This window comes from Solenopsis invicta, chromosome 10 (assembly GCF_016802725.1).
Source record: "Solenopsis invicta isolate M01_SB chromosome 10, UNIL_Sinv_3.0, whole genome shotgun sequence".
NCBI lineage: Eukaryota > Metazoa > Arthropoda > Insecta > Hymenoptera > Formicidae > Solenopsis > Solenopsis invicta.
Window position 1 is genome coordinate 6,755,896 of NC_052673.1, and position 19,681 is coordinate 6,775,576.

At 37.1% G+C, this 19,681-nt stretch overlaps 1 protein-coding gene across 1 annotated transcript in view; it reads right to left on the minus strand.

Annotated features, from left to right (window-relative positions):
- LOC105200461 (E3 ubiquitin-protein ligase RNF220) overlaps positions 1-19,681 on the minus strand; it is a 197,511-nt gene that overhangs the window by 151,925 nt on the left and 25,905 nt on the right. The window contains exon 3 of the mRNA XM_026138879.2: positions 6,223-6,360. Within this exon, the coding sequence (XP_025994664.2) occupies positions 6,223-6,360 (138 nt within the window). The remainder of the gene's footprint in view (positions 1-6,222; positions 6,361-19,681) is intronic.

Here is a 19,681-nt window from a genome sequence, read left to right on the forward strand (position 1 = left end):
GATCATCGCTGTACTAGGAAAGGCACTAACTGTCGACCAAAACTGGGCCCGCGCAGGTATTAAGGAGCGACGTTGGTCGCCGTTAAAGTTTATATATTCCTTGGTTCAACCGCGAGCCACTCGTAACGGAGCCCTCAAAACGTTGCCGCGTTCTCATCTTCCTCGGGGTGAAAGACGCGCCGCAAAGCGGTTTAATTGGCGATCCTGTCGGACCGTGTTCCGTCGCAGCGAAAAATTGAAGCTCGCGTAACGCGTGATGCATTATTGCTCAGCGGAATCAGTTGTTAGGGAATCATCAGAATGTCAGAAAAGAACGTCAGAACTTAGACAAGTTATCTTGCCGGCAACAAATATAATTAATCATTTGGAAAAGTTCCGTAATAATTATTATAAAAAGTGCTATACATTTTTAAGTAAAGGAAAGTCATCAATTATTTATACATATACCACTGTTTTTGAATAATATTTGTTGAACAAAAGCTAACAATGAAACTTTATAAACATGAATACAAACTAGAAAGCGTCTTCATTTAGTATAGTAGGTTTTGTAATACTGTTTCGCATTGTGTGTAATAATTAATGTTCTTGTAACATAATCCAGAAAGAGCGTTTGAGAACTTGGGCCCTCAAACTGGCAGATAATAGAATTTAAACACAATCCCGTGGGAAAGGAGTTAACTATGAAATAAATTAATAAACTAACAATAAGTAACAAAATTTATTTTTATGTATTAAACAAAGAAGTTTATAAAATTAAAAAGCTAAAATTAAACCCTCCTGCATTACGTTTTTTTTTTGGCACCCTGTTAATGTGGATCTGTCACGTTTGATGCTATCTTTCCTGTCTTGAATATTAAAGAAATTGTGAAAAAGTTTATAAGACATTTCAATGTTATACGATGTAACTCCATGCATTTTGCGAAAGAAAAACGCAAATTTTATTCTCGCTTTTCAAAAATTCATTTTTGACAGATTTTATGCAGAAATGTTTAGTTTCCGAGAAATAAGACAATGTCGCTTTAGAAAGCCATATCAGTTTTGACGACTTCCCTTTATTATTTTTTATACGATTAATCTGGAAAAAAATTAAGTAGCTAAAGGAGATATATCTTACAATTACTTAAATGATGTATTATCGCCAGTACAATTAAAAAATAAAATAAAATAATTAAGAGATAAAACCGCTAAAAATAATAACGCTGCACTGGAAACTTAGGATTAATTATCGATAATTTATTATTATTAGAAGTTTTCTAAACGTACATATATGAAACATTTTTTAGAGGCATTCGCAATGAATGACACCCAAATTAGTGTTATGTCAGTCAGGCTTAGCGAGTTCGCTAAACCGTTGGCAAACACGCACTTTTCACGGCAATAAAACTACGGCATTACTGTAGGGCGCGTGTCGCGCGCGCGTACAGCGATGAAAAATTTGGGACATATGTATCCAACAATATTCCGGATGTGTCATCGTTAAACTTTCACCATTAACCATCGTTTTCTATTTTCAGTGGTATCTCGATCGCACTATTGCAAACCGAATGGCGACGATTAAACGACGATATGTTAACATTATGCCCTTTTTTTTTAAGTGAGAACAAATACTTATTCGATAACACGACAATCAATTTTCCGATAATCAATATTCAAGTTTACTTTTTGCACTGTACTTTACTGTTATTAATGTGACTATTATAAATTTCTTGTTGCATCTAATGTTTGCTATCGCACATGCATGTATAGAATAGAATACGCTGAAGAAAGAGTTTGGTAAATATTACCAAATTTGATAATAATTACCAAATTTTTGCTAATTATCATCAAATTTGGTAATATTTACCAAATTTGATAATAATTACCAAAAATTGGTCACACGGAATGAACAATTTAATAATTTGATAACAGTTACCAAATAATTTTTCCAGTGTAGATTCTCGCCTCTTTCCGAACATGTGTGACAATTACAATTCGCTGTTTACCCGGAAAACTTGACGCGGCTGAGAGTCACTGGCTAAAAGCGTCAGATACCGGTGCATTCACCTTATGAAAGTCATTAATCTTGAGGGACGCAGAGCCGGCCAATTAACAGGGCGGAATCAGGGAATGGCTAAGGTAGATACTGATTCCGATCGATTTCGGGCTTAAGTTGGGGAGGTCCCCACGCCGTTGCGGCGAATCAAGTTATCGATCCGTTGTCCGTTCGTTCCCGCGAATTCGGCGTGCTGGCCAGCCGGTCGACGCGGCGCGACGCGACGCGACGGTCCATCGATCCCGCAAATCCAGCTACCAAATCGACTTGCGCGTTTGCACGGACTAAGCCCACGAGCTACGATCATCTTCCTGTCCACAAATCTCCTAAGACCCGCCGCCGCCGTCGGGCCTTTCGCCAGCTGCGTGCCGGCGCACCTGATGCGCCAGTGCATACGATCATCACTGTGCATCATGTTGCAATGCGCTGCGACACGATAACGATTGCAAACGACAACGTTGGTGAAATAAGATAATGTCGCGACGCGAAATCCTAAGAAGTTCGAGTTTCGATCGTGAAGATATAAACCGACGACGCTGTGCTCCGATTTCGAATGTTAACTTTGGAAACTGGATTTGTTTTACCTTCGAGATAAATTTCGATTTTCTTATACGCAAAATGAAATTGAAGATTTATATATAAAGAGAGAAATAACGAATTTCTCACACGCAAAGCAAGCGACTTCCAGATTTTTTTTCTCAATAAATATTATAGATAAAATTTATTCATTATTCGGAATTAGATTCTTCGCTCCTCTTCTTAAATTCTATTTGTTTCTCAATGGCACTCACGTAAAACTTGCAAAAATAAGATTAATTACATATTGGGATTTTGGAGGCACAGAAATATTGATAGAGACATTTTACGCGATCAGATTCGCGGTTGGTAGTAAAAAATCTACAGGAAATACTCTACACAATCTTGAAGCAAAAAAAGTTGATTTTTTGTTGCTCAATATTATCAGCACACAATGATCGCACAATACTTAAGTATATAATAATCCCGAGTTGCATTTTATGTCGGTGAAAAGACAACGAAAAAACGAACGTGGTGAAAAGTACGATTACACAAACTTGCAATTCACGCGACATCAACAAAGTATCAATGGAAAATTATGAAATTCCGGAATTATTAATTCAGTGCATGCAATTAATTAAATACTGCTCGATTCGCAGAAAATTCATTCCACATTTCGTTAAGGACCGAAAAATTCAAAAATAGAATTGGCGTGTCGCAATGAGTCGTGAGCAAATTAGTCGCTATTTCAATCAAAATAACTACTTTACTACTTTAATCGAATAAACTGCATAAAACATTAATCTTAATAGTTATCGACTCAATGTACTTACGCGGTAGCTCATTAACCCAGAAATAGTAATCGGTAAGTAATTAGTAAACGTGATTTAGTTTTTTGTGTGTAAAAGATGGTTTAAATTGTTTTTTTTACAGTTCAATTAAAAATCAATAGGTATTAGATTCTTAATTGAAAAAGAAAACTTGGACTGAATACGAGCTTTATATTTTCTCGCTGTTAAGATCAGTTTCACAATCTCCGGTCAATTTAATCGACTCGTTAAATGTCAACCGTGATTAATTATTTCTAGCCAATTCTACTTAACGATAAATGCGATTGATCAATTCCAATAGAAAAGTCAGCCGATTAAATTAATCGGAAGTTGTGAAACTAGCCATTAGAGTGTGAGGGGTAGATTACTATTTCCAAACATAATTGCACAGAGTAATGTAATTGAAATAATCGCGATCGCATTTCGAGAGACACATAAGGATGTAGGACACACACAGTCCCTGCAAATTGAAATTGTTAATATTTAAAACTTAAGTAAACCGTATACATATCAAAGTTGTGCGAATAACATTATATTCTTATAGTTTATACACGTTTCTCCTTACTAAAAAATTAATTATTTTTAAAAAGTGAAAAAATTTTTCGTACACAATGTAATGTTTCATTACAATTTTGAATTTAGGTATTCTGTAAATAAACAAATAAATCGTTTATTTACAAAACAATAAATTTCTGCCTTGCAATAAAATTCTACATAAATTATTCTAAATATTTAAAGTGTTTATATAAAACAAAATCGAGATTTTTTTGTCATTATTTCTTAATTGCATTTCTATTAGGAGCACATTTCTATTCCTTATTAAAATAATTATTGATCCAACAATAAGTAGAAAATAGTTCTTTGCCAAATTATTTGTACTTTCAAATGCAATACCAAGAACGGTATTGCATTAATATATAATTTTTTAGATTTTTTTCCACATTTTGATAATATGTAACATATCCTCAATGCAACATAATAACTACATCACGAATGATAATGCGCGGTATCTTGTATAAGCAATAGTGTACTATGTCATAAGAACTGCCGAGTGCCGTGTAGCAGGCGCATTGCTTTGTCAAGCAATCCTCCGAGTTCAATGAAACATTTAATGGACATTTGAAAATAAACATACGTCAAATATTATATTCAATTGAATCAACGCTTAACAAACACATCACTCTGCAACGTATTATCTAAATAATGTTCGTTTCACGAATTACTTAGCGTTTTCAATCAGAATAAGCAAATTACAGTTTAATCCGCGAAGCACGAGGTAAGATATATTCGCGTTCAAGCATTAAAGAAATAATCATCAAATGTAGCAACGAAACGATAATCTATAATTCTCGTCGCTATCGATTTCTATGTACTTAAAAATGATAATTTAAATTGATAAATCGCGCTAGATATCTGCTTTTCTATAATTATATATCTTTCTATTAATATCTATCGATAATATCTATTTCTATAAATATCTATCATCTCGTTGCTCCTATGAATCACATAAGATAATCAATCGCACGTATTAGAAATCGTCGAAATTTACAGAAGATAATTGTGAGGATTTCTCTCCAAGGTAGCATGACACGCAAAGAAAACTCTTTCTAATTTCTTTCTTATTTGTGTTATTCATATATCGGTCTAGTTTCACGCGTTATAATTTAGCTCGCTGCACTTGACTTGGCGCTGAGATGCGACCACGCCTCTTAATAATTATATATCATTATTTTTTTAAATTTCTACAAGAGAAGTGAAAAATTGTGTGATCTCGATGAATATAGAATTGCGATTTTAATCAAGAAGGCAAGATTAAATTGCTTCGTGAAAAAACATGTAGTAAATCACAGATTAATTTCTGTGATTTACTAAAATCGCATTCCTCCGAAGATGAGAAAACTTGAAACAAACATAATAATAATAATGATAGATCGCGTACGTATACACATTATATTTGCGTAAGAGCGCAAATTGTAACGCGCATTATCCAATTCGTCAATTTTTTTTATCACTTATAATTCGAAGAAACAACAATTTTGATATTCACATCTTAGAATTTTCTATCCTGATTAATATTCAGAAGTCGCTATTAGTAATATATGGTGGCTGAGGACATCCTATATAGTGACTACAAATAAAGTAATGTTAATTTAATCAAAATAATTCAGTTGAAATAACCTCATAAATTTTAATGATTGTGATGAATCGAAACTAAATTGCAATCAATATAATTAAATTAAAATTACTCTTACCAAAATTGCTTCGATCAAATTACCTGTTATTATTATTTTTTCATTACGCGATTCGCCGAAAATTACCGATGCAACTAGACGCTATTTAACGAAAATTAATTATGCATTTCGGATCTGATTATCGGCGCGAGCAGGTCGTTCTTCACGTTAATTATGCTTTCATTCGTTCGTCCTCGCTCGGGAATATTCAACCACGGTATAAGTCGAAAATAAGTTTTCATTTCGAACAAATTCGGCCCTGCCGATTCTCTCTCATTTGCGTTTAAACGAAATGAAGCGCGGTCTCGTACAATTTATGCCTACGTCACATTCCTCATCTGACACATCTCGCGTATTTTCGCATATAGATCCGCGCAATTTAATTACACGACTACCTGCATTCGCAAATAAAAGAAGCCATTTCCATTAACCCTTTCGGTTCTCATGCCAATTTCCTTGGCGACTCTGATCTCGTTATACTGACGTATATCTTTTTCCAGGACTTGCAATATGGCTAAAACAACTCGGGATAAGAGAATCCACCGAACGGATGTAAACACGAAAGGGTCAAAGGTGCGACTGCCGCGGCAATGAAGATGGCTGGTAGGCCTACCTTGGTCGAATACAAGGCAGCGGGTGGTCTTGGCAGCGAGTCCCGGGGGCAGAGCGAACCTGTAGGCCGGGCCCGGCGACAGCCCCAGCCCCAGACCGAGCGCCTCCGCGCCGCATCGGCCCCCGAACACAGGCCCCACTAGAATCACCCATATAACAGTGGTCATCAGTCATCGTCATCAAGATAAGCAGACACAAAATCATCATCAATTAACAAGAGTTTATCATGCACGACGGAAGGCACCCGACACTTTCAGGCTAGCAGATTGGAACAGCGCGATTGCTGATCGAACGGTAAATCGAAATCTTTTGTCGAAGCCTGAAAATCCCGAGAAATCCTTCGCTCGAATATGATCATTTTCAATTAATGGGCTTTTTAATGAGGTTTCCCAATATATCCAATAAAAGTTTTAAGTATCAAAATGTACGATTAAATTATTATTGTTATGCTCACTGTAGCTTAGTAATCAATATTAATGATAACCATTTATTAATAAAAGTACATGTAGAAAAAGTCGTGCAATAATGTTGGAGGAATGAGTATATTAAAATATAAAAAAAAAAAATAAAAGGAGCATTGAAAAACATGAATAATATAAAAATTATTTCGCACTTGCGTTGACGGTTTCAGCAAAAGGCGTTACCATATCATGCATTTAATCCGCAAATATTATTAGTCATGTTACCAAACGGAAAGATATTAATTAAACCTTCGTAAAGTTGCCAATAATGATGTATCAATTAATTACCATTTATAATAATTCTCAAACGTATTTCATGTTTCCTTTTTCATTTGATGCTAGACGTTTTTGGTAGTTTGCAGTTTTCAATTATCAGTCGCTAAGATTAGCGAAAAGTTCATAAAGCTTTCCGCTCGCTCGATTCAATTACGCGTCGTACTCGTGCGACTCGTAGATCCCTAAATATACGTAGCGAATTAGCGAGCAGGATCAAAAGGTGGAGCATCAATATGCCCTCAAAGGCCCTCGGCGTTTTGCCTCCCGGTGGCTTTATTATGATCCCATATAGATATTACGCGTTGTCATTACGAGATAAGTTCCCGAAGGAGTTTATTGCTTTTAGTATACATTCAGCACGTGCCGGACTGTCGGCCGTCGACAACCCCCTTTAACTCCTCGTGCGATCGCCTACATTCCTGCCGCTCCTGATCCGCCCATCGAAATTCATATCCGGGCGAATCGACATTTGAATGCGAGATAATAAAAATTTCATAGGATTTTAATTTCGCGCGTATAAAGTTAAAAGTTGAAATTTTCTGAACATGAAAAAATTTAAATACTAGACAAAACAACAAAGTTCTTAAGTTTAATTGCAATTATAAGAATATTGTATTGTTGTTTTTCATTTGCATTAAATACCATTAGGTGTATATAGTATGACGGTGCGATTTGCGTTCGTCGTCCGTCACAAGGGCCGCATGGCCCGACCGCAGGGCGCGACACGGATGCTGGCGTCCTTCCGGCTCGAAAGCAAGCGCGGATTCGTTGACGTGATCTTTACGCGTGTGTGATTGTCTTTGTGCCGTCCCTGCGATCTTCGAAATACTCAAAAATAAGCGCTAGAAGCGATCTAGGAAAGATTCGGCGACCGCAATGACCGTTTCCTCCGAAGACCAAGACGAGAATTATCACCGAGAGACTAACGGAACACCCCGAAACAAAGGGGCTCCCAAATTGTATCGCCCACACTATTTTGCCGTTTACCGTGGAACCGATACACCTTCCTGATTTTTAGTGTCTCATGTTATGAATTCCTCGCTTTGCAGTTTCATGATCACCAAATTTAATATTTATAATTAAGCAAATCATCGCATCCCGTACTTTTCTATTAATACGACTTTACTCTATCACTGTGTGTGTGTGTGTGTGTGTGTGTGTGTGTGTGTACATGCAGAATTTCTTATCAAATATTTGTTTATTTTATAATAAACAAGGTTTAAAGACTCGTCTCAATAAATCTTGACAATATCCAATTTTAAAAATATTTTTCTTCAACGATTGCACTCATGATGTAATAATGAATTTTCTACTAATTAGATTTTGCCGCAAGAGTAATAAGTTTACGATGACACCAACCACGTGCGTTTATTATTGTAGCAAAAACCTCGCTAGCTCATATTGGGAACCCATAAACAATAGACGACTTTACCCTAAGCGAGCGAGACAATAGAAGAAACAAACAAACAAGACCTTAACAAATTCCTTTAGCATCATTCTAGTTTACGGTTTGAGCAAGAAAATTTTCTTTGTCTTCCGAGAGAGTGAGGTATACTGAGAGAAAGAGAGATGCCAGGTTCTATTCGAATCTTACGAGACGGAGAAGGAAAGGAAAGCGGCGCACAATACCCGGACCATAATCTAAATTCATGTCTGACGGGATCCCAGGGCGGATAAGTACATCGAGCATAATGGCGACGACTTAACATACTTTTTAAATTGCGCCTTTGAGATGCAGAACGGTGGCTCCTCGTGCGGAGGTGTTTCCCCTTCCTCTCCTACACCCCTTCTCTCTTTCTCATTCACTTTTGACTTTCTGGCCCCGTAGCTTACACGCTGATTAAGACACCCGATACAATTAGGCGGCGAAAAGAACCTCAAAAGACGCGCGTGTGAGGGGAAGCCGCCAACCTTTGCATCATGCCCACGGGCATAGATGTGTATGTACCGGGTGTCCACACATATACACACACACACACACACCCACACGGACTTGAGTTACCATTGGAAATGTATACAATGGAAAAAAAAAAAACATTTCAAATATATCTCTTTCTTCTTCGTATTTGACTCAAAGTTAATTTTCTGCTGAACATGCTAAAACTACCATTAAAAGTTTGCTTTGAAATAAAAGATCGAAAAGATTACTTTTTCAGTTATATAAAATTTAAACAGTTAATAACATTTGCCATGTATCGAATCTTTTCAAACTGAATCTCTTCGTGAAAAGAGATTTTAACTTTTGATATTACGCGGTATGCGTGCACGAATCACACAGTTCGATATGTCGAAAGGGTTAATGCCAAAGCATTAATTCCGCGCGTTCAGTCGAGCTCGTCAAATAAACGAACGACGACGAGCAGCTGCGGGTTTCTACGTCACAAACGATGACGGACCAACGAGCACCTCGAAAAAGGTGACGCGCGTCATTCCACGCCGATCGATCGTCATTCGGTTGCGCGTTCGCGAAATGATCGCGCTCGATGATCCGCATTGACGGCCGAAAAACTTGCACGCACGTCGAGCGCGATGCAGCATGATCGAGTATTATCCGTCGTGTTCACGTCGCTTTCGAAAATCATGTAATTTCGACGAGTTCATAATGGAAGTCTTGCAAACGAGTGATTGGAAAATGGTGAAAATTTATGAACTACCATACAATTGCAGTTGATGAGGAAATTGCTAACATAAGTATACTGAGAGAAAAGGTATTTGGTATCTGTTACTATAATTAAATGTTAAAATATCTATGGTTAGTTAGTACAACGGAATGACTATAATTTATAATCATTTTCGGTGCCAACTATGTTCAAATCGTAGCAATTACAATCATATGCTAATACTACTAATCCCTACAGAATAACAACGATAAAAATGAGACTGTTAAATTATCATAGACACAAATATCAAATACTTTTCTCAGAAAATAAAAAAGAAGTATGTAATGTTTCCGAAAAATGTATATCATTAACAATGTATAATTAAAATTAAATTACCGCGTTTGCGAGTCGTGCGCTATCCAACCCCAAGAAGAAATATTCCGAGGAGAAAGAATAACACAGGAACATCTTGTGTTGGCATTAATTCACATTTTAATTTATAATTAGTTAAATTTTAAATTTGATGGAAAAATAACATTTTTAATACAATATTAAAAAATAATAATAATATTGATAATCCCTTATTAATCTTGGAAAATATTATACCGGAAAATTTAACAATATAATAATAATTACATTACACATATACCGCACGTTTCTAAAAAAAAAAAATAAAAAAAAACGGAAAATATTAGATGTTTTACGAAACGGACACCCCGTAGACGAAGTCAGGTGTATGGTGTGACGAATCGGCTCGTTTAAGCCGCGCGAGAGTCAAGTCGGCAACGAAAGCCGCGGACTTTGTTAACGTTAATCCTCACACGGGACTACTGTGCATGCTCGGCTTCACAACCGAAAGGTTCGTCTCGCCAATTACAAGCGTGGAAATTGTCATCTTGAAGATAATCAGGAATCAGCATCACCCGTCGCGTACAACGCGTCATTAGTGTCCTCGCTTACGACAAACATTTTGAACGCTCGTTGCGTGATCGGACGATTTTTTTCAACCACTTTAACGATAAAATAATATTATAGACACAATTAACTGCTTCAGTATAATTCTCGAGTATCATAAAAATTCGTAAAGTAAAGAAATACAAGAGCTGAGCATTTTCAGTTTAGTACAAGTATTGCTGATAAAGTGTTTCGAGAGACAGGCAATGACAAATGCTCAATCTTGAAATAAAAGTAAATTGTCGCTTTTTATTACAATAATGCTACAATAAAGTTACCGGAAATTATACACATTCGGGATTTCGCAACTTTATTGTGACTCATAACGGAAGGAATGATTTTGCTAAAGTACCTAAAAATATAACTAGCTACAGATCTGAAAATAATTTCGTTGATTCATCAAAATAAATAGGACGCTTAAGCATGATAAATAAAGCTGTAAAAAAAATTTAGATATTCTAGTAATTCGTTTGAATGTCCTATGTATAATTATTTCGATGTCCAACAAAATCATCATTTACGTATTTGAACAAAACTGTTCTTCTGGATACGGCATCTGGTTTCTCAGGTGATTCTAGAGAGTACTCAATGCGCATGTAACGTCTATAACATTTGTGGCAGCGCAACTGAATATGGTTACGCTTCGCGGTCAAGCTTGACCAAACCCTGACTCGAAGTGTCTCTACCTGTCTACCTAGTGGATCGACATCGATCGGGGACGATGGAGCAGCGCATGAATGAAGAAGCGAGGATGCGACGGCTGCCGTACATGGCACACAAGACGAGCCTGGGAGCCATGCGATCACCGACGAATCGACATCGTCGCAGCTGACAGCCGATCCCTGCGATCTTAATCTGGCCGTTCGTAAGAAGGGAGATCCCCGGCAAGAGCGGCTGGAAGACGGCCGGGAAAAAAATCGCGGAGCACCATGAAGATCGAACGAACCGGAATCCGTCTGTCGGTCGGTCGGCCGACCGGATCAAGGCACCCTGAATAATTCATCGCCGAGATCGAGCGCGGGGTCCGACGACAGGCAGCCTCCCTGCGTGTTTGCGCTGCGCGTCGAGTACGCGCGCCTACTACCCTTTTCCCTCGACGCGACACGAAGCGATGGTAAAAGCAAATTTGCACGCTGTATTTTTCATGATTATATTCCGGATAAAGAAAGAGGCGCATAATCTCTGTTTTCGTACGATGATAAAAACAATTATTTGTAAAACACGAACAGAAGAATTAAATCAATCTAACGTCTTCGTTTATTTTAATAAATATTCGGGGCAAAATGTACTAGTGTTTATCTTTGTGCTAGTCAATCGAGATCAAGCTTTATGCGCGTGCAATAAAAACTCATCTCGAGATGCATAAAAGGACGCGGCTGTCTCTAGCAAGATGGTTGCGAAAAAAGAGGAAAATGAGAAGGGTAAGAAGACTCGAGATTGAAACGAGAGAGAGTGGATTGGGTTGCAGCGAGTTAACCGGCTCAGTACTCGGCGTGAGATCTGTTAGACAACGCTGTCAAACTGACGATACGACGCACGAGACGAGAGACGAGTTGGAAGAACTGAAGGAGAACCACAAGAAAGAAGAGAGTAAGCCCCTCTGAAGTAGCCACGATTATTAAGGCTAATCCTTGGGATTATGCGACGATATTATAATTCCAGAAAATCGTGCGATCCTATATAAACTTGTTAAATCTTACTGCTATAATTAACTTGTATTATGCCGAAAATTATACGTGCAATATCAACTTGGCTTTCAAACATGAAGAATCAACAAGAAATACGACTCATAATATCAAACGTGATGAAAAAGATTTAATCTAGAGAGTTGTATAAAATTATATGTAAGATTTTTCAAGATTTTTAGCCTTAATTTAATAATATTATTTATAATAATATTAATGTTAAACAGTTAACAAAATGTACTTTTAAAGTTAAATTGATGCAAATAATAATTATAAATCCCTTTCGAGCTTTTTTTTATGACAACCAACTTATTTTAACAAATTATGCAATATAAAATATAATAAAGCATACACAGAAACAATTTTGCCGAAAATAAAATCTGAAAATAATTATATTGAGTCGTTTGATGATGAAAAAATCTTATATAAAATTTTATACAAATCTTCAGATTATACCTTTTTCTATTGAAAAAAAAAAAAAAAAAATGTACTTGTTGATTCTTCATGTTTGAAAGCTAAGTTAATATTGCACATATTGTATAATTTTCAGTACAATTTAATCAGTAAGATTTAAAAAATTGTGTCAGATTTAAAAAATTGTTCAACTTGAATTGCTAAACTGTCAAAACTGTTTACAGCAATATTATTATGTTTGAATTCCTACATAGTTTTGATAGCTCAACATAATTATTGTCTGATCTGTATCTGACTAAATTTTTAAATTCTGCAATAAAATTGTTCTTCCCATGTATGCCATTATGTACACCACAAAAATAAAATTTGCAAAAAAGACAAAAAAAAGAGACCAGAGAGAAAACGGAAGGAATGGAAGCGGCAGGGAGTCACTACGCGATAATCGACATCGATTTCCAACGTAGCAGCCGGCGTGTATCGATTGTGGAAAGACTAATGGCTAACGCGGTTAACCGTATTATCCCACAGCGGAAGTCCACCGATTGAAACGGGAACATAAATAGTGGCGAGTCTCGAATTGTCCAATTCGATATTAGTTTAATAATCAACATGACGATTTTCTAAATAACTCGATCTGTGGGTGTGATGGGTAATATAAATTCATCACACGAGAATATGAGAGAGAGAGAGAGAGAGAGAGAGAGAGAGAGAGAGAGAACGAAAAATCATGCGTCCTGTAATGAATTACATATTCACAATACATATTCTAAGAGAAACAATATAGCATGATAAAATCACCAATTCACATCAGACGGCTATGAATTAGCTATTTTATCATTCTATATTCTCTCTTAGAACATATATGCGATTGAAAATAACGCAACATATATTGCATAAGACATTTCATAATGTAATATCCTCAATATTAGGTTCTATTTCTGACAGCAAAAATTATATAAATTTATTGCGATAGAAAAATATTAATTTCCCATTGACAGATTAGATATATATGATTTTATCGTTCGATAATTTAATGCCCGACGGAAACTGTAAATGTTACGAGACCGAATGCTTCATAAGCTAATGTTTTTCTTATCCCTCACATCCGCGAGACGAGCAATCGCAATCGATTCCCAGAGAAACTCATCACGGCAGAGTCTTTATTAATTTTACAACTGTCTGTAAAGCAACGCACCCGCGCCTGGATCCGACGTCGTCGCGCACAGTTCACCGCGACGTTGGTCTTCCAGCGCTCGCCACGTCTGGTCGACGAGTTTATACGCTCTTTACGGTGAAGATTCTCGGGAATTTTTCGTCCTCCCGCATATTCGGGTCGGATCGTCAATCGAGCGAGAGCCGGAGAGGACGTTCGAAGTTTCTCAGGGCGTTCAAGTTTCACGGTGGTTGATATTTCATACAGAGTGGGTAACGGGTGTATGCCCCATCGTCGTCCACGTCCTCCACCGTATAGCGTCACCTATATTATGCTTTCGCCTGTTATTACGCTCCCCGACCTATGTACACCCCATTGAGTAAAGTGCGGTTTAACATCCGGTTTGCGCGACACGCGGGGCTTCCCTCTCGCTATCTCAGCATCATCTTAGACCCGAACGAGACACTCGACGTGCAAATTTTGCGGCGTGGTGCATAAAAACAGGTCAGTCCTCACGCAAGTAGACTTCAAGTTTCCTAAACCTGAAGTTACCAGTATCTCATGGCGAGATGCTCTCATATGAGGATTCCAAACTCAAGATACGTTCCAGAACGTTCAGATCAAAATTGCATATAAAGTTCCAAGATTTCAAAATGATTAGCCAAGACGATTGCAAGATTTTGCCGGAATTAAAAACGATTTTTCATTGCGCGTGCACAACGTCGTCTACATTGCAGAAATGGGTGTAAAAGAGCGCGGGATTAAGAATCGCGTTCTCGCGATTCACGCGAGACGTATCGTTTATTTAATTACATCGGATTTGCGCGTGTCCGGGGTTCTCACGGTGAGAGACAATAAGGACATTCATTCGTGTCTTCGTGCGTCCGTAGTGCGTGCCGGGGACAGCGGTTTCTCTTAAGTCTTAATCGTTCGGCACGGAATGTGCGTTTAATGCAAAGGAGGACACAGCCCGCCTGTGTTCCACTTCGCTTGTATTTTCTGCAGCTCTTGTCGCGCCGACACCGCGTCGGTTGTTTTACGATCTGTCCTCGGCTCCCCGCGCGACTTCTTCAAGATCCAGCGGCGATCTAGCGGCTTCCCCGGCTGACGCTAATAGCACCCGAGTTTCGCGCGATCTCTCGATCTCATTACGATTTACGCGTTCGTTGACGCGGGCTCTGACGCTGCCTTAAATTTTAATTATATTCCATTAGTGACTATACATTCGTAATGCAAAATATAATAAAGATTGCAGAATGATGACGATCGTTTCTATCCATAATTCCAAAAAATTTATTTATAAGGTAGAAGTAGATTTATTAATAGTTTATATAACGTAACAGTTTATACAAACGCGCTCGAGTTTTTATTAAGTCACAGTTGATATTTTAAAAATGCTAAAATATTTTGTGCTTCAGATTGGATTATATTAATTCCTGCTGTTATACGCGCCGGAATTTTATGAATATTATAGATTATAGAGAATATGTAGTTACGCAAAAAGCAAGCTGTTTAATTCTGTACTCAATATTGAACAGAATAGCGAACAAGTCGATAAAAACCAATACAAAAATTTAATATTCAATGCACGTCCGCGTATCGCAAAATTGTACGATAAATAGGCAAAAGCGATATCTCGCAATATAGACAATTGCTTTGGAATTTCGGTTTCAAAAAGAAAACCAATACAAATGTGCTACGCGAATAAGAAAAAAAGTAAATAGCGCCGCTGCTACGTGCACGCGTGTGCAGTACGAATCGTGAGATTGAATCTGCGAACGCGACGAAATCGGGTAACTGGAGAAGAGAAGCCATATTAAGAATGCACACAGATAATCTCTCCATCACGTCAAAGTTCAGCGACCGATATTTCGGTTATTATTAAAGAATAAGAGTTATTTTTTTATGTATATTGCCATAATCTCAATATCGATATCTCTGTAATATAAAAAATAAATGTTACAAAGTAATATCTATTGAGAGCACTTAATCGTTGAAAAAGAGAATTTATTTTTTTTAATGATTCAAACCTACTATTCGATATTTAACATCGATATTCTGTCAGAAAGGATTTTTAATCATAAAACTAAAAATATTCCTGTCGTGCTTTATATAATTGCAACTTTGTGCAATATAAAAATAAAGCAATACTAAGAGGTTTATAATTCCTTTCTCCTCCATAAATAAGACTGATTTATTGTCTTGAGACAAGCATAACACATATAAATTTCAACTTATATCCTTACATTTAGAATAAAAATTTGCTCGATGTTATAACGCACAATGATTAATCGCTACAGAATTTCAAATACTACCGACAGGGAACCGTACGAGAAAGTGCTTTCTCGTAAGAAAGATTCGCATGCAATGCATTAGAATTAACGGAAAATCTAGCAATCTTTGCCTATGCGTAAAGTAACTCCTTACTTTACGTTTTGAGATATTTTTAGTATCTACGAAGTGAGCTCTCTTACAACCCTTCGTTAGAATATTTAATTAGAAAAAAATCTTCAAATTTTCTTCAGCTTAATTTATTCAAAATTAAATCAAGAATATTATAAAATTTGCCACAAGTTTCCATTAAGAAAATATTAATTAACAGTTATTCTGTTAATCGATGTTATTCATCGAGATTATTTTATTCCACATTTAAGAATTTTTCCATTTACAATATTCTCTTTCCAATAATAATTATGATAACAATTTTATTTTATGACACGCGGAAGAGTAATAGTATTGAATCCAGAAATCTGTTTTATAGGTATAGCGTTCCTTAGCTACAATGTAAAATTTAACACTGTTTATTTCTAATAGTTTTCTAAAAAAAAAAAAAAAAAATTGCAGCAATTTATACGTTCGTAATGTTAATATGATGCAAAATTTAAAAATCTTTATCAATTAGCAAAAATCTTTTTAAAAATAAAAAGGCTAATCAAACGAAAGGTTAAGCGAAATTATACGATTATTTTCTTTCTCGGCAAACTATAAGCTCGGTCGGGATGTGGCAAAACTCCACGGGACAGAAAGGAATAGGAAACTCGAACGCGCGACGAAGAGGGCGAAACGGCCTATCGGAATTATTCCGACCAGTCATCGGGACTTTATGCCGCTTATGGGATTACACCGGCATTAGCCTGTAGAGCTTGTTCTCCACCGTTCTGTACGAGATCCGCGATAAAGCCGGGTTACAAGCAGCATTTCTAGCGAGTCGGCCCCGGAAACTTCGCAACTATTTAGAGATCTGTTCGGTAATAATACATTTACGATCCCCCGGATTCGGAGTGAACGATATAAGGGTGAGAACATATGTAACGCTTTCAAATGTTTTCGCACCCTGAATGTTCTTTTTCCCACAATTTCTGAACCGTTTACAATCTCCAGAGATTACATGTCATATTCTTTTCAATTATACATGAAAGGGCTCCGATATTAAAGAAGATTAGTTCTTTAATGCAATCTTATAAAATATGACAAAAATTGCGCAAATTGGCGTGAAAAGATGTCCTGCGCTTCTTATCGAGGTATCTTTAATTTGTCCCAGGCATGCAAAAGAGGCGTACACATCGAGTAAATTTGCCGAACCAATTTGAAGGAAAGCTGGACTGAAGAATCCATGGGGATACCTAAGGGATAGAAGAGCAAGGATAGGAGACACTATAGGACACGGAAGAGGAGGGAAACATAGAAGAGACTACTTAAAATCTCGGCGTCTGAAGCGTATAAGAAGAAATTTTTTCGGAGAGAGCATTCTGCTCCTTTAGCGAGGATTTCCATCCGTTAGACACTTGGCTGAGCGCGCGCGCGCGCGCGCGTATCCTTCTTTGCCCTCTTGGATAAGGGTGGCTGCCTAGGGATGCTCGCGGATCTTTTCCCTGTAATTAATTTAAGAGGGTTCGCTCGAGCTACTCCGACTCCCGTGGCGTCTCGCGGATCACCGAGAAGACGAGGAGGGTTCCTCGTTTCTCGTTGCTCTCATTTTCCTCCCTCTTAACGCCAGTTTTTCGCCTTCGCACACGCCCGTTGAAGATCAATTCTCGTCATTCGCAAAAAAAAAAAATCATTTTTCAAAAACAATATACAATAAAAATAGCAATAAGAGGATAATTTATTTTACAATATCATCGCATGTTGTTTCGGATAAGTTTAAAAGTATGTTTACAATGCGAGTGTGAAAGTCTCAACATCTTCCTAAATTATAACAGATTTCCATGAATAAAAAAATTTCTCCAATCCATATACAGCGTAAATAGAAAGAGGAAAGATTATTATCCGTCATAGTGGGTTTTGATGGCTAATAATAATTTCGTGTTATAATTTTTACAATCTCTCCAGTTCACGTGAACTGCGCGTCGTATATTCGTCTGTAAAAATTCGTTCGTCATATAAAAATTCACTCAAAAATTTATTATTAGCTGGAAGATTCGCTATAATGGCTCTCTTTTCGTTACGTTTGATATTTCACCGAAAAAAAGTTGTTCACAATTTGTTGACTTGAAATATCATACAACTTAAATTTATCATATCTTAATATAACATTTAACTGAACAAATAATAAGAGAGTTCATTCTTCTTGTGACATGTTCATAGAATCAATTAACTAATTCATCTAATGCGTGCTAAAAATTTTATAGAAGTGTGGAAATGTATTCAACGTATTAACATTATCCCATTAGTTAATAAAGTTTGTACATTAGCTCAATGATCGAATTCATTGTATGTATAAGATTAAAAAAAACGTTTTAATAATAAAATTCGTTAATACAACGAATAAAAAGTGATGACTAAAAATATGTGCGATGTACATATTCATTGTAACAATGAACTTTAATAATAGTTCAAATTATTTCCAAATATACCCAAATTACTCTTTTAATAAAAGCGCATTATGATAAAATTCATGGTTGAACCAATTTTAATTCTTTATTGGTACAGTAAATACTTTTCTTGCATTTATGTTACATACAGTTTTGATTCGGTATTTCATCGAATCAAAACCTAATTTCATTTATTACTGTTCACATACATCGCATTTCAGGTAAACGTGTTTCTATGGAAGCGACGAAAATAGTTTCGGGATCATCTACTGTGAGATCTACGAACAATAAGAATAGCAAGGTGTGCGCGCGTGACAAAAATGGGGTGAGAGTTAAAGTCAGATTTATGTCTCTAATCGCTCATTAATACGGAGCTCTCGCGTGCGATCTAACAGCGTCTTCGAAGTTGTAAATCCAAGAGTACAGTAGTCCGCGAGTCCTTCTCGCCCGAGTGTAAAACGGTGCTAAGCCTGTGTCGGCGGGCAGGGTGCGAGGACGAAGAGAAGAAAGAGAGGGAGGAGAGGGAAGAAGTGAATGTCGTAGACGGAGAAGAATCGGGATGCCGAGGTGCTACCACTCAAGGAGCAAGGCCAGGAGGAGGAGGAAGAGGAGGAGGAGGAGGATAGGGGAGCGCGCGTGGTAATCCAAGATTTATCTCGCAGTCTGTGACACCGGGACTGCTGCTTCTGTTGCTTCAAGGGCTACCGGATCTCTCCGCCCTCGCGCGGGCTGGAAGTGATTCGCGCGCAAAACAGAAGAAAGTCGAGCTACAGCTACGGCTTCTAACTTGATTGCCTGCGCAAATCGTTAAAATGCATCGCGTTTTTTAATATGCAAAGATACCAGAAGAGGTTGATGAGTATCTTTATATGTATATTTCTCTCATTCTACTCGCAACGATTCGATTTATGAAACGATATTGGCTTCTATCAAGTTTAACGAGAATGAAACAAAAACAAATTATGAGAAAGTCGACGATTAAATGTTGTGTGCAATAACTTAAAAACTTATTTTTTCACGATTACTGTAGAGGTTTTTAAAATAACACGCACGTTTTCATGGAAATTTCAGATCATCGTTTGCATTCGTGATTCAGGAGGCGA